This window comes from Botryllus schlosseri, chromosome 14 (assembly GCF_051294905.1).
Source record: "Botryllus schlosseri isolate E-star chromosome 14, Bs_hap1, whole genome shotgun sequence".
Classification (NCBI taxonomy): domain Eukaryota; kingdom Metazoa; phylum Chordata; class Ascidiacea; order Stolidobranchia; family Styelidae; genus Botryllus; species Botryllus schlosseri.
Window position 1 is genome coordinate 3,263,685 of NC_137249.1, and position 15,875 is coordinate 3,279,559.

General features: G+C 40.4%; 1 protein-coding gene across 1 annotated transcript in view; it reads right to left on the reverse strand.

Moving 5' to 3' along the window:
- LOC145456164 (uncharacterized) overlaps positions 1 to 15,875 on the reverse strand; it is a 194,613-nt gene that overhangs the window by 150,769 nt on the left and 27,969 nt on the right. The window contains exons 20-23 of the mRNA XM_080334225.1: positions 1,845 to 1,963; positions 1,547 to 1,664; positions 1,355 to 1,468; positions 79 to 198 (exon numbers count right to left, since the gene is read on the reverse strand). Of these exons, the coding sequence (XP_080190351.1) occupies positions 79 to 198; positions 1,355 to 1,468; positions 1,547 to 1,664; positions 1,845 to 1,963 (471 nt within the window). The remainder of the gene's footprint in view (positions 1 to 78; positions 199 to 1,354; positions 1,469 to 1,546; positions 1,665 to 1,844; positions 1,964 to 15,875) is intronic.

Consider the following 15,875-nt stretch of genomic DNA (forward strand, 5'->3'; position numbering starts at 1 on the left):
GAAACACCTCAAAAGGTAGGCCCAGTTTTTAGAGTGTGACCACCTCTCATTAAATCGACATGTTAACCTCATTCTTACCAAACGAGACTTCTCTCCTGAGTATTGCCACCATCTCATGCCAGCTGCTTGGATATTCAAAGATGTGTACAGGGGAAGCGGTTCTGGCCGACAGACGATAAAACGTTGGTATGGCATCCTCTGTGAAGTGACAAGGGGCGAGGTTTATACACAAATTGCTCGCTGACGGCATTTAAAAAAAAAAGCTGCTGAGTTTGAGATATGCTCTAGGCCAGTGGTTCTCAACCTGGGGTCCGCGAAGCATGTTCAGGGGGTCCGCGGAACCTCTAAATTTATAAAATGATTGATAACCTAATTTAGATGTTTTTTATTAGGAAAACACGTGAGACAGTTTCGCTTCATTACTGGTAAAACTTCTGTGACAGATACATAAGCACTATTCCGTAATAACTTCAAAATTATCTCCAGATAGAAATGACCAGCCTGGGCGTTATATGTTCATTAAAAAAATCCTTTTTTCAATGTTGGTGCCCTATTTGTTGAGATCATACCTAAAGGTGTCATCGAAAGCGTTACGCGTTATTATTGCATTCGCCACCACCTATCTTTGTGGAAATGGAGTTTGGCACTCGTTCATATCAAATCGAAGACGCGGATTTTCAAGGCACGACCACGTATTTGAAGAAATGCAGTTGCAGAATTCGCTTTGTAATAATATAAGTCTACCCAATTTCTACATAGATAGTATATGATGATATTTTCAATAAAAGTCCTTTAGTTGATTTTTATCACTATCCTACAGGTAATAGTTGCACAAGACAGATGGCGGTTGCACGATAATAATTGAACTAAATTTGAACTAAAACTTCGGGGTCCGCGGGATCCGTGACGGTCCAAAAGGGGCCTGCGAAGATATATAGGTTGAGAATCTCTGCCCTAGGCTATAGTGGGCAAAGAGAAGGGACAAAACATCAAAACGGAGAATAACGGGTTTGCTTTGTTTCCGTAATCTGTGGTGTTGCATATCAAGCCATAGACTGCGAAAGAAAACAATCAACGTTGTCCATGAATGAAATTAGAAACTGTGTATACTGTATATACACTTATACAGAAAATATGCAGATAGATAAATAATGAGCTTTCAACCAACAACTTCCATGCAGAACGAATGCGAAAAGTGAGAATTCATATCGGTAGGTTACTATCGTATATCAATCATATATCTGGCAGGATGGGCTACTAAAGTCTGGATTGTACAATACTATAATTTATATTATGCTGAAGAGTAATCACCAAGGAGTATCACAAGAAATATTGTGCTAATTTATATGCCTACCCGACCCGAAGGATCTCGTCAGCTCATTTAGGCAGTCTGTTGGATCCGGAGAGCTACAGTAAGACGGGCATGATTTTCCACAGCATCCCGTCAAAATCGGTACAAATTCACAATCTGTGCGCCGAAATATCACCACTTAAATATCGTACTGGAATATCGGTATATCGTTATAGCTATCTATGGATTCATCACCTCTATCCTTGAGAATTTGGAGTACAGCCGCGAGCTGTTCCGGGTGCTTTGGCGTCGCGTCCGTGAACAAATAAATCTTGCACCCGACATTGATAGTGGGGATACTTTCTGCTAATTTCTAAATTTCATTCGAGTAGTTAGCATATATTGAATATTGTGTGTGAACAGCATTCTGCGCCAGACTGCACACTAATATTCACATTAAACCATGCTCATAGAAAGCTACAGAATTCAATCTCGGAATAACATATCACACACAAAAGTGTAGCAAGGCAAACCTACACCAATCCCAACTTACTTTCAAGCCTTTCATCGCCAGCTCCGGGCAATCGTAGCCACCGCTGGGCGGTAAATACCCGTTGACTGCTTGACTTATCACATTAATATTACTGGTAGGTCCTGTTAGGGTTCCGATGCCTAAATAGATATCGCACTTTACCAGTGAAGGCAAAGGTGGAGCTGCGAACACGACTTAAGCATAAATTCTATTTCCAATCCGATGAATTTCCCATCGTCCGTATACATTTTGTAATTTATTGCGATTGCTAAAGAATGGCATTTAACACGAGAAATGGTCAAGTGATTGTGAGCCACACAGTTCAAAAGTGCCCGCTCAGTGGAGATTTCCCCTCGTGGCTTGATAGTCATAATAACTGTAGTCGCTTTGCTGCTTGTAATATGCGGGACCGAAACACTACTTCGTCAGATCCCAATAAAACGTTGGTCTTGGGCCCCCAGACCCCCCAGACCCCAAAACACTCACAGGACGGACCTTTCACAACTACCAGGAAAGTACGTTTTAGGGTTATGGAGAGTCGGCGTGTATTTTTATGTATCTTTCTGAATCAGGTTTGAGTTTTGTCTACAATATAGGCAATTGCATGAATTGATATTAATTTTTATTCTCTGTCAGCCTACGTGAACGGATTTATCGGTATAGATGAGGGAGGTAGTGACTAAGCAAATTTAGGGCACTTAATGAATAATTATGCATCTTCTGGCTCCCCTGTTATTATAATTACTTTGTTTCATGTTGTGATTTCGTGACCACCCGTCTTCTATGTAGTCAAACGTTATTGGAATCGTCCAAACACACCAAATTAAATGTAAAACTTCAATCGGGTGTCGCACGCGTTTCCAAGTTGGCATTTCTGCACGGGACATGTTGATGTTGTTTTCGATATTCATGGTGTTTCGACTATACATTGATCATTTTACATCAGTGCGATATTTTTCATTATGATTCCGTATTTACCGAGTTGTAGCACGGCCCACTCCTAAGCTTTTATAAGACAACGCCCACGAGGATCACATGGCGTGTAGGAGGCTAGATAAATATCCAACACGTATATAGGCAGGCATTCTGGAGTCGACCTCGATCGGACTCGAACTCGCAGCCCAATGGTGTTGCAGCTGTAGAACGCTCCACTATACGTTATCTCGCTACATTCACGAGACATCATTTTCCTCTGCTGGTGCCCAGGTGTGCGATGGGGCCCAGATAGCAAGCACAGGACTATTCCGCACCGGCCATAATAGGCACTTATAAAATAGCACGCCTACATATATATATCGATGGTTTCGGCCAAAATGCGGCGGTTTTTTCAGCCAACGTGCTATTTGGTAACCCACTTTGCGAAGTCGTATGTTGGCAAAACTTCCTAAGTCTTGGTGTGTCGTGGAGCGGTGATGGCCAGCGCCGAAACGTCTATTTAAACAAATGATACGCATTTTTTCTTGGGTTCAGGAGGGTATAACCATATTGAAACCTATTCATCAAATTTTATTTAATCGTGAAACGAAAATTTAAGTTGTATAAATCTCACACAAAACACTCTTATCAGTTATGTTGATTGGTGAAATAATCTCGGGCCCCCTACGAGCTCGCCCCCTCCCGAATGGGGGTGTGGGGTGTGGCATTACGTCCCTGCTGATATGACTAGGTGGGAGATTGAACTTGAGACTAGATTTAGAGACAAAGGATTAATTACACCAGCATGTAACAAAAATTTGGTTGGGCCGATATCTTGATATTTCCTATACCGTCTTCCTAATAAAACATGTTTCTTGCATTTATATGCCTCAAATATCGTTTAAAAATGTCATTTTAGGCTTTTTAAGCTGCCCGCACCATGTTTTTCAAGCTGATTCTTTGAAATTTCTATTCACTGTGACGTCACATTGATCCATAATTCAATTCATAATAGTTGGTTGTTAGCAACAATCATCTTCTCAGTCTCAGTCAGTATTGGCTACGGCAAGTAACCTCAAATTCCTTTTCGTTTTGTTTTGATTGTGGATCTAGTGAGTATAATCTCATCGTTAATGTCAGCATCACAAATGTATTCTGCCTGCTGGCCGATTTTGATATAGCCGTGGTCTGTATATCAGTTTGAAACAAGTTAAGCATAAAATATAGATGAAGTAAGGTTTATATCAGTGATTCTCAACCGCAGCCCTGAGGGCCGCATGCGGCCCCCACAAAAATATTGAGAAATCAATTTACGAAAATAAATTATATTTATAAAATACTCTTGCTTGGCTTGGAGTCTGGAGTTTTCAATTAGGATTGCAGGAAAGTTGTGAGTAGACTGCTAAGATTACGTCACTGCTGTTTCACTGCAATGTGCCCTAACTTTCCAGTTGAACGGGCAGTACCTATAGATATAGGTATAGATATAGGTATTGACAGGTCCGTAACTGCCGCACCCCAGGCCCCCCAATGGGGGGGGAGCGAGCTCGAAGGGGGACCAAAATTATTTAGTGAATTAGCATAAATTATAGAGTATTTTATGAAACTTTTAAAGATTTTTCTCGATTTCAAGTTTCCAAGTACCTTAATTATTGGGTACTATTCGACCAAGATAAAATACGCAAGATTTATAGAAGTGGGCATATCGGCGTTGGCCATTACCGCGCCACGACGCAAGAAGACTTATAAAGTTTTAGGCCATGTAACATGCGACTCCAAGAAGTGTGCCAAAACGATCGGCAGCGAGAAAACCTTGGCCGAAAAGGACTGTCCTTACGCTGACCGAAAACTCCGTTATGTATATTCAAAATACATATACGTATAATTGACCATAGGCGCATAAATGACTGGCGCCGAATGTTCCTGTCTTGCAATCTGAACGGCACGAGACAAATAGGCTACCATCCCGCAGGGAAGAATTATATGCCAGTGAAATACTACCTATTTGACATCGTGTGCATCTTTTAGTTAAGTCTGTTTGGGCGATTCTATATTTCTTGATATAGCAGACTGGGGGTCACGAAATGACAAATAATATCATGCAACGAAGTCGTACCAACGGACCCGCCCGTCCGAATATGTTTGATTATTATTTACGGGCCCTACAGTATCCAAGACACCTCACTCAGCTCTACCGGTAAATCTGATTACGTGAGCAGAGAGGACAAGTAATTGATAGGAATATATATGCAATTCCCGATCTTATTGACCTATTTTATTTTGAATTATCGAAAATTTTTGCGCTCCGCGCTGGCTCACTAAACGGGGATCCTGATTTCGTGGCAGAAGCGAACAACGGCACGGGGGTCGGTTTATCACCCTACGGGAGCTCAAGACTTAAGTCTTTTGGGGGGCCTGCTGGCGAAGTGCTGTTTCGTTCCTGCCAACGAGTATACGCCCGAAGATGTTTAATCATTATTGAGGGGTCCTACCTTTTCAAACACAACTCACTCGGCTCAACCGATCGACCTGATTACGTGTGCAGAGAGAGGGGATAAAAATTGATACCAATATATATGCAATTCCCGATTCTATTGACCGATTCAATCATGAATTATAGATTAGTCCAGAGAAGCTGCCTAAAACGGACACCCGATTTAGATGATGAATAGCGGTAAACAGCCATCTAGCCTGAGGGGGTCTGGGGGCTTCGAAGTACTGTTTATCACGCTATGGGGGGGGGCAAGAGAAACGTTGTTTTTTGGGGGGAGGAGGGCTGACGAAGTGCTGTTACGGCCCTGGGTATTGATAACTTATTTACGGATAGATGTGCAACAAGTGACTCACGATTGAATACGCCGAGATGCGTACTGCTTAGCCGGCAAAAAGCAGCATAATTGGTAGTCCTATAGCTCGCGACCCAAGCGTCCGAATAATTTGATATGTCGGTGTTTATCGAAAGCAAGTGTCGCACTGATTCCAAAAATACGAATTGAAATCTCGCCAGGGCAATAAAACTACTCCGCAATAGCCAGCAAAGGTTGATTGTTCTGAACAACGGGAGCGCGGCAACACAATGGCCAATGGCGTCAAGCGAATGATCGGAACAATGCCAATTTTCATATTTTGATGACTATTTTGGGTTCCTTTCATAGCCGTGATATTCGTGCGGCCCCGGCCGTACTCTGAAATTCTAAATTTGGCCCTGCCACCGAAAAAGGTTGGGAACCACTGGTTTATATGCTTATTAACTTTTCTCCGGCATGAAGATTGGGGACAATGATAAAAACTGGGTATTTCATGTAATCTGCGAAACATGCGGATGAAATATGGACGGATGTCTAAAGGGAAATCGGTATTCAGTATCATTTGTTATTAAAGAAGCTGAAGGGAAATTCGAAACCTTATAGAAGGCTGTTATTTCTGTATGGGTGAAATTCCAAGGTTTAAAACAGGGGTTCTCAAAGGGTGGGCCACAGGAGCATTTGAGGTGGGCCACAAAGCTATTTAGAACATTTTAGAATTGATGTTTAGTTTAGTTGTATTTGTTATATTAATCGCTAAAAATATATTCAAATTATCTAATTATACGGCGGCTACGTAAACCTTTTCATCCGACTCTGATGAGACGTAGTGGCACGCATGGAGTCAGCATGTTCAAGTCGAAAACGGGAGGGAGAAACGGAGGCTTTTTCCACTGGCTATGACAACCTACGGCTAATAGCAGCTAAAATAATTTCGAGTATATAATAACTGGAAGGTAATGCTGAAGTAACCAAGTATTCTGGCAGGGTCACATGTCGTATGCCGTTGAAAGGGGTGTGCAATAAACTCGGAATGAAGTGTAATTGGGGTATAGATTTACTGTACATAGGCAAGTCGCATTATTATAAGATAAAAATAGTCATAATTGCAAATTATTAGCAACTTCTGGTGGAGGTATCTGCACCACCGCAACGAATCGTATTGGATTGAGGATTTAGTCGAGCGCATTAATCTTTGGAGTCGGTTTAGAATGTCCGCCCAGGAAATCATTGTACCTAGGAGTCACATGAATTGATTGTATCATTGGATTGAATATTCTGACATCGCAACTTCTGTTGGTTGGTACAAGACATACAATGTGCATTGTACACCATGCATAATAAATAAATCTTTCTCCACTTTCCTGTAGTACCCCAGTCACCAATGAATTGTTTGAAGCTGACCCAGAATGATTATATTATTCCCCACAATAATGGAACTAAAATCCCAATCACACAGCGGATGTGTGGTTTTGATCATTGTGTTCCGCGACGCGAATGGAGCAGCGGACGATCATAATATACAGAGTTTTAGCCTACGATCTACCAGGGCCGTAGCGGCTGTACCCAAACCCCCAATCGCGGGAGCTCGAAGCTGCACAAGATTATTTCGTTGGTCGTCTGTTGGAGGATATTTATTAGACATGAAAATTTTCGTCGCGCTTGGCGCGATTTCATGGGCCGAAAGGTCTGCATTTAAATATCATCAGTAAATTAGGAGAAAAATTTGCATATTTGAGAGAAATAGGCATATCGGCGCCGTCGATTACCACGCATTGAACAGTATTATGACAGCAATAAGATAAGAGGTATGCCAAAGCACATTTTCAAACAGGAAAATGAGCCACGGCCAAGAAAGGGCTGAGAACCCCTGGTTTAGAATAACTAAAAAATGACTTGACATTGCATATCCTTCTATGTCATCTACTCAACTATCAGGCAAAGAAAGCTCCAGAAGACTCGACAGCGCAGATACAGAAAATTACTCCGATGACGACTTCAATATCTCCCATATAGATATAAATCTAGAACCACACATTCGTAACCAACACGAACTTGATGATTTAGTCGGGAATCACTAAATTGAATGCTAAAATTCTGACTCCAAGGTTGAAATTATAGGGAACGAATATCTTCGTCGTGAAAAGGGCATGAACGATTTACACGGTATTCCGTAATATCAGCAGATTTCTCAGTTTATAGACCCAAATCATGCAAACAAGACCACTTCGGAAAATTTTTGAAGTTTTTACATCCTTTTATAATCTATGGTAGCCACTATTTGTGCATATTCCTTCGTTTTGTTAGTGGATTTGTACGTCCAATAAGGAATTATGCGTATTATTACAGGGCAATTTTGAGTAAAACGAGAAATCACAAAAAGTGACATTTCTCAAAGACTAGGGACACTTCAAAAGAAATTATTGTATTTTAGTGATTGAATAGAAAACACAATACATAAAAATTTTTACTCAAATAAAATTTTGTAAAATTTTGGTACCTGGTTTATTTTTGGTCCATAATAAGAAAAAATTTCTCATTTCCCAGACGCAAGTCACGCAAACAAAACCACTTTTGACGAGTTTTAAAGTGTTGATTGGTTACTTGATGCATGAATAAGCTATAATTCTTCATATTGACCTTTTCATTAGCGTTTTCTTACCTCCAATAAATAATTATTGTGATTAATACGGAGCAATCAAGAGTAAAATCAAAAATTAGAGAAATTGACATTTCTTCAAAATTTGGGACACTTCAGGAAAAATTTAGGTATTTTTGTAATTATATGGAAATACTAAAACACAATACATAAAAATTTTTGGTTGACCAAAACTTTTGCAAAATTTTGTTACATGGTGTTATTTGTATTGTGTTGTGGTGTATATAATTGTGAGTGTAAGTGTATTGATTTAGATCAGTGCTTTTCAATCTTTTTGAGCACCATCTTCACTTTTTAGTAAAAAAATCTCATCCGCACAAAGCAACCCACCATTGTTATACAAGAAGAAAGTGAACATACTTAACAATATTATGTTCAGATGTGCAACAAGTAGATAACCGGTTTATGCTATCAAGTGTCTCATTCAAAAGACAACTCTTTTCCCTCGTTTGGATTTCAACCATATAATGCACTTATACGCTTTTCGGCCAAATAAGCTGTTAGCCATGGTCAGGTCTTTATAAGAACCATCCAGCACTCCTATCCAAAAAATGCAGCGTTTCCTCCACCAATCAAAACGCTTTCTGGCAGAAATGGTTGACACAAAGGTATCGGAGGCTCCGGTACGTCGAAGGTGTTCTAAACGCGCATGTTTGTTTTAATGCTTCTGCGTGATGGCTTCGAAATTAAGTTCCAAAGCTATCAAGAAGAGTAGGCACATAACAGCTCGCTACCTCATGATATGCTGCTCGAACTTGTGTGTTTTCAATTTCCCATTTTATGTCTCACGAGTAATTGAAAAGAACATAGAAAGCCACAGTAGCATGTGTTCGGCTCTCTGGCTCAATCTAACTTGAAAGTTCATAGCAGTTCAATAACTTTAAAGCCGTGGTTCTTACAATTTTTAAACCGGACCAAAATCTGAGTCTTAGTGGCATCTCGCGTCCCACGGCTCACACTTCGACGACGCTGCGATTTTACGGGCATGTATGAACAATGAACATAGAGAACGCGAAGGCAACAATTGTACGCGACACACCTCATGTCTGAACGCGATTTCAAATTTGGGTGAATTATTTTTCTCTATACCCGTCGTATTTGTACTACTAACTATAACTACTCAGATTTTAAGGACGGGACTATTCGGTGCCAACTGCCGACCATTTCAACGATCGAGAATATCAATATCAAAAGTTTCGGCCAACCAGTGACGGTCATTTTTGGCCAAGGTTTTGTCGCCGCCCATCTTTTTAGCACCGCACTTTGACGTCTTCATGTGTACAGAAGAATAATGGATTGGCCCCAAAACGAATGTGTCTCATAGGCCCGTACCCGCTCGTTGTACCCTTCACCCCTACAATAAAGGATCCCAACAGGATTCGTCGGTGTTTTCGGAGAAACCAGTCTGAAAAATCTAATCATGAATTCAAATCAACTTGTGTACTACTAAGGTCGGCACATTTTGATAATCAAGTCGTATTTTCTGCGTGTCTTGCTTATTTCATGTATAGTGCCCAATGCAGTGAGTTTGGATATGTGTAAACTGTCCAATCGAAGAAATTTTTTGCAATAAATTATTGAAATATTACATACATATTAACATATCGCTCTGGTGCCATGGCGACCCAAAATTATACCCTTTGCGACCCATACTTCAAGAACCCTTGATATTTGCGTTACAGTAACTTGTAAATACGAGTCTGTAATGATGGTATTTACTACTACCTTTGTGCCTCGTGCTAATGAAACCGTTATTACTAAAATATGTGATGATTGCTGTGAGAAAGAAAGCAGAAAGTCAATGCTACGTCATTTTTTTCCCCTGCGTGTCGCAGTCTCAGACGTGCTGATGCACTATATGTATATGCCTGCCACTACACCCACTTTCGAACCAGACTTCTGATTACGTACTATAATTATAGTGCGCAAATATTATTTCATTACGGCTGATGCGAGACAAAGTTGTTGTAAAAGCTACGATTGGCGGTGCTTGGTAAATGAAACAATTTTTTTTACAATTGCGTCGCAACGACAAAAGTTAGGGAACTCCGTGCACTTGAATTTCATACTAGGTTTATTTTAATTTTTCCACGTCAGAAAAAGTAACAATTATTTACGATTTTCATCCGCACTCATCCGCACTGCAATATTTTTCATCCGCACAAGTGCGTACTAGGGATGGTGTGAACGTCAGGTTCACGTTCGCGTTATGTGTGTGAACCTCCGAAATTTAGAGGTTCACGTTCACAAACGAACTTGGTAGGTTCTGCACTGTGAACCTTTTTCATATACTGCGATTTTCACTTCATTATAACATCTTTGGTCGAAAATTGTTGCATTTCCACTGCGGGTCACTATAAATGCATGGCGCTGGCAGCATAACAAAATCAACGCTAAGCGAGCATGCACCTTGACAATCTCAAAAATTTTAGGCGCTTCTTCGACATACCCCCGATATCAAAATTTATAAACGGAAAAATAAATTCTTTTTTTCACGTGTTGGGTACGGAAGATTAGGGTTGGAAGTGGGTTCGGGTTAGGGTATCCCAATGTTAGAGCTGTGGGTGAGAGATTTTAGGGTTAGGGAATGAAAGATATTAGGGTTGTTTGAATGACGTATATTAGGTTTGGGCGTGAGAGATATTAGGGTTAGCGGTGATGAAATCCTAATATCTCCCCCTCACAACCCTAATATCCCTCACGCACACCCCTAATATCTCCCACTCACAACGCTAATATCCCTCTCCAACAACCCTAATATCCCTCACCCACAACCCTAATATCTCCCACCCACAACCCTAATATCTCCCACCCACAACCCCAATATTGGGTTACCCTAACCCTAAACTACTTTCAACCCTAATATCCAGCACCCACAAATTCAAACTCATCCCAATCCCAACAGGAAAAATAATTTATTTTTCCGTTTATAAATTTTCACCTCGGGGGCATATCGAAAAAGCGCCAAATTTTACTGCCTTTATTATAAAAGTTTCCTCGAATATTTAGTGACTCTCTGCTGTGACCTTGACCCACAATCACACATCTTATCGTTTTCACAATAAACAGCTTGCCTTTAGTTTGGAGGATGAATTACAACTATCAACATCCACCCATAGTCACAATACCAGATTTTCAGCCGCACCAAATTACCGCCACAATTTAGTAAGGAAGGAATTCTGCAAACGATCTCTTTTGATAGCCGGTCCTATCATCTGGAATAATGTACCCATTACAAATCGTGAACGAAGCTTCAACGGTTTTAAAAAATCACTGATAGACTATCTGCTGGACCCTTCTAATCAACTTATTGGTCTGTAATTGATGCACTGTTGTTGTTGCTGTTCGAACATGGCTTTCTTATGTGTATGTTGTTCGTTTATACCAGTGGTTCCCAACGTGGGCGATATCGCCCCCCAGGGGGCGATTTGGCGATCTAGGGGGGCGAAAATGACGAAGGGGGCGACAGGGGGGCGGAAATGGACAAAGGGGGCGACGGGGGGCGAAAATAGCGAAGGGGGCGATAGGGGGGCGATGACGCGTAAAAACGGCTGACCTTTTTTTTTTTTTTTTTTTTAGTCATCCACCTAGCAATGCGGAGCGAAAAAACGTTATTTTCAGCTCTGAGCGGAGAAAGATGACTTTTTTTTTTTTTTTTTTTAGTCAACCCGCCGGTCATTACAGTCTGTATGCCCAATTATCGGTGCACAAAATTTGGGGGGCGATGGTCGGTGTTGACCTTGAAAAGGGGGCGATGGGTCGAAAAAGGTTGGGAACCACTGGTTTATACCGATCTCTTTTATTTTTGTGTTTTTGAAATTTATCATTGTGTTCGTCTGTCTCGTGAGTTATAATTTGTATGCTCTATAGGGAAGGGATTGACTAGATGACCTCTCGGTCGTATCGTCCCTTCCCTGTCCATACCGATTATTTGAATGTTTCAAATTTTCCTGGTGAGACGAATTTAATAAATGATCTATTCATCTATCAGCAAGAGCGCAATAGTCTGTAGGTAGTCAGCGAATTATGCTTATTCAACCAATCAATGAAATGGATTTCGTTGTCTGATGTAAAAATTATAGCTGGCGTACAGGGTCAATCTTGATTTCATATGTTTATTGTATCATATTGTATCATATTATATCATATCATATTGTATCATATTGTATCATATTGTATCATATTGTATCATATTGTATCATATTGTATTATATTGTATTATAGAACCAAACCGTGCGATTGGGGTGTTGGCTACTGCTGTATAACTTGTTAATGGGGTAATATCGGTAGCAAGTATAGAAACCCGTTTACACTCTGCTCAATATCAACGTAGCAATACTCAGACGCCAAATACATAGCCCGATCTGACCAAGACTGTTAAGCCGTAAGCTTATATTCCCTTGGAAGTCCTCGTCGAAATTGTTGACAAAGCGACGGAAGATATTGATTTTATGGGATTATTATATCATTTGATTGCAATAGTTGACACTTTTGGCGACGTTTAAAACGTCAACATGTACTTCACCATTGTGGCATTATGTGGCCCGAGTCGTCGCTAGGTATCGTGTACAGTAATTTGGGTTATCACTTCACTGAAATGTAGAGTTGGAATTGGCAATATGACGTAGCGTGACGTTATGAGGTTCGCGTTCACACGAATATGAACCTTTCAGAGGTTCACACAATCCCTAGTACGCGTATCATATCACAGGTTAGGTTGAAAAGCAATTACTTAGATTGTAAGTAGAGAATTAACTGTTGCTAGCCTATTGTGACTGTTATCGACGTAAACTTTTTTGGTAATAGGGGAGATGTACCGGAAATACTTGAAAAATTCTCTGTGATAATCCAATGATTACAGTACGCGACTTTGTCTACAATGGCATGCTGGCAGAATCTTTGCTCACATTAAAAAAACTTCGACCTGCGTGAGTTATGGGATATGTGACAAATGATTTACGTTTTAGGGGGTGCAAAGTAAATTTGGATGGACATAAACATTTTTCTATATCACCTTCCAGACTAACAAACCCGCAATAGTTTTTACGTGAATTATAGGGCATGTATCAGGATATATAATGACACACATTTTTTGAATCAATATCATCCTAGAGTGGACTATTTTCAATTCAATTACAATATTTATAGGGTGGGGGACTTATGGTACCATAGCCAAATCAAGCAAAATAGTTTGATCAACTAACCACTTAACAACAGAAACACGCCTACATATATAGAGGCTGTAAATCATAGTTACCTGGGGTGTTTTATCACTATTACGAGTTATTTGAAAATGAAAATATCGCTTTTTCGGTAATATGTGTGTGGCATTAGTTTCGGCGGAAATTAAAATGTGATTTTATACTAACATTTGAGTTGATATAATCTATTTTATTCTTGTAGGTGGCGACGAAATATTCTTCATTGCCATGCTGTAGCTTAGATCAGGGCTCTTCAATCGGGTGTATCGTACACCCCACGGTGTACCAAAACTTTGAAAGGGTGTACCACTCAGATCGGGTGTACTGAGGTGTATTAGATCCGCATTAAAGTGGACCAATGACTAGCCAGCCCATTAAAGAGGCAAATTTACGCTTCTGAACAAGTTAACAAATTAACCTATTCATATCTGCCAGTTTCATAATAGAAAGCAAAGTCTTGAACCAAATGCCAAGTATCACCATAGTCAGACGTAGAGCAGCCATTCATTGGCGTGTCCGAACCAGATGCATGTCTGCGTCCTACATAGGGCCGGATCATGTCGGGAGTCCCATATCACTGAACTGTTTTTGCACAAAGGCTATGATCCCTTGAGATTAACAAATAAATAATTTATGCGACCGTATACTAGGGATGGTGTGAACGTGAGGTTCACGTTTGCGCTCTGTGTGTGAACCTCAGAAAATTAGAGGTTCACGTTCACAAACGAACCTTGATAAGTTCTGCAGTTTGAACCTTTTTCAAAACTGACAATTTTGATTTCATTATAACATCTTTGGTAGAAACTTATTGCATTCCAACTGCGGGTCACTCTATGCATGGCACTGGCAGCATGAAAAAAATCAACACTAAACGAGCATGCACCTTGACAATCTCAAAAATGTTACATGCTTTGTTACAAAAGTTGGCTCGAAATATCCAACTTTCCGTTTGTGACTCTCTGCTGTGAGCTTGACTCCCAATCACACAACACCAAAAGCGAAATACACTACATGTACAATGTACATAGTACATAGTACATTGTACATAGTCAGCAAATGATGCTTATTCAACCAATTAATGGAATTGATAGCGTTGTCTGATGTAAAATATCTAGCAGGCGTACGGGGTCAATCTTGACTTCATATGTTTATTATATCATAAAAAAAAAAAAAATCCGTGCGATTGGGGCGTTGGCCACTGCCCTAACTTGTTAATGGGGTAATCGGGCAAGTAAAGAAACCTGTTTTACACTCTACTCAATATCAACGTAGCAATACTCAGACGACTAATTCATTGCCCGTTCTGGCCTGGACCGAAGGCGTAAGCTTATATTCCCTTGCAAGTACGCGTCGAAATTGTTGGCAAAACGACTGAAGATAGGATGGGATTATTATATCATTTGATTACCCCAGTTTACACATTTGGCGACGTTTAAAACGTCAATATGTACTTCAGTACTGTGGCAATATGTGGCCCGAGTCGTCGCTAGATATCGTGTACATTAATATAGGCTGAAATGTAGGGCTGGAATTAGCAAAATCACGTCACGTGACGTCATGAGGTTCACGTTCGCGTTCACACAGAACCTTTCAAAAAGGTTCGCGTTCACACGAACCTGAACCTTTCGGAGGTTCACACCATCCCTACGTATACCTACATAATCAAATTATAGCGGCCGTCAATATGCAATTTGACTCAAAGAAGTATTTACCAAATATTTTGGAGATTTTAATTCAACTTAAACATTCTCTTCATGCTTTCGCGATTCAGGGTGACTTAGATTTTTAATTTTTGCTATATAGTGTCCTTGCAATCTGAACCCACCGTACAAATGCGAACCGCAGAAAATAATAATGCACCCCATGAAGAAATACCATGTTGGAATCATGTGCGTCTCACGAATGAAGGTTTTTCAGTTACGTTTGGGCGATTCCAATAAATTTTAATTTCACCGACAATCCTGCATGACGGTAGGTCAAGAAATAAAGTCGTGCAACAGTGGTTAATTAAAAGCGGAAGTGTATCATCACTGATTCTGTACCCAAAATATTCAAATACATCCTTTCTATCAGTTCTGAAGGTCAATCTGATCACATGGATAAATATTTGACAGTAAAATATTTGTGAAACTAATGATATTATCGAGGAAATTCATGTACGGGATTGACAATTTTTTCGCGCTCCGTGCGACTGGAAAGCGACTCCTATTGCTTACCTAACATTTATACTCGCGAATGGTGCATAATAGTAAGCCTGCGGGGTGTTCTGCTTCTACAATCAGAAACTTTTAAACGCAAGGTTATCGTGTAATCAGCGATGGCACAACACACCACAAGGGCTATCTACGGTGCGTTCGCAATGGCCCATTTAACATGAGTATTTGTCGTCCAGATGGGTTGTTGTTGTTGTTTGTTGTATGTTGCATGTTCGTGTTATTCATGGTGTTTGTCGACTGCTATGGTCATTTACACC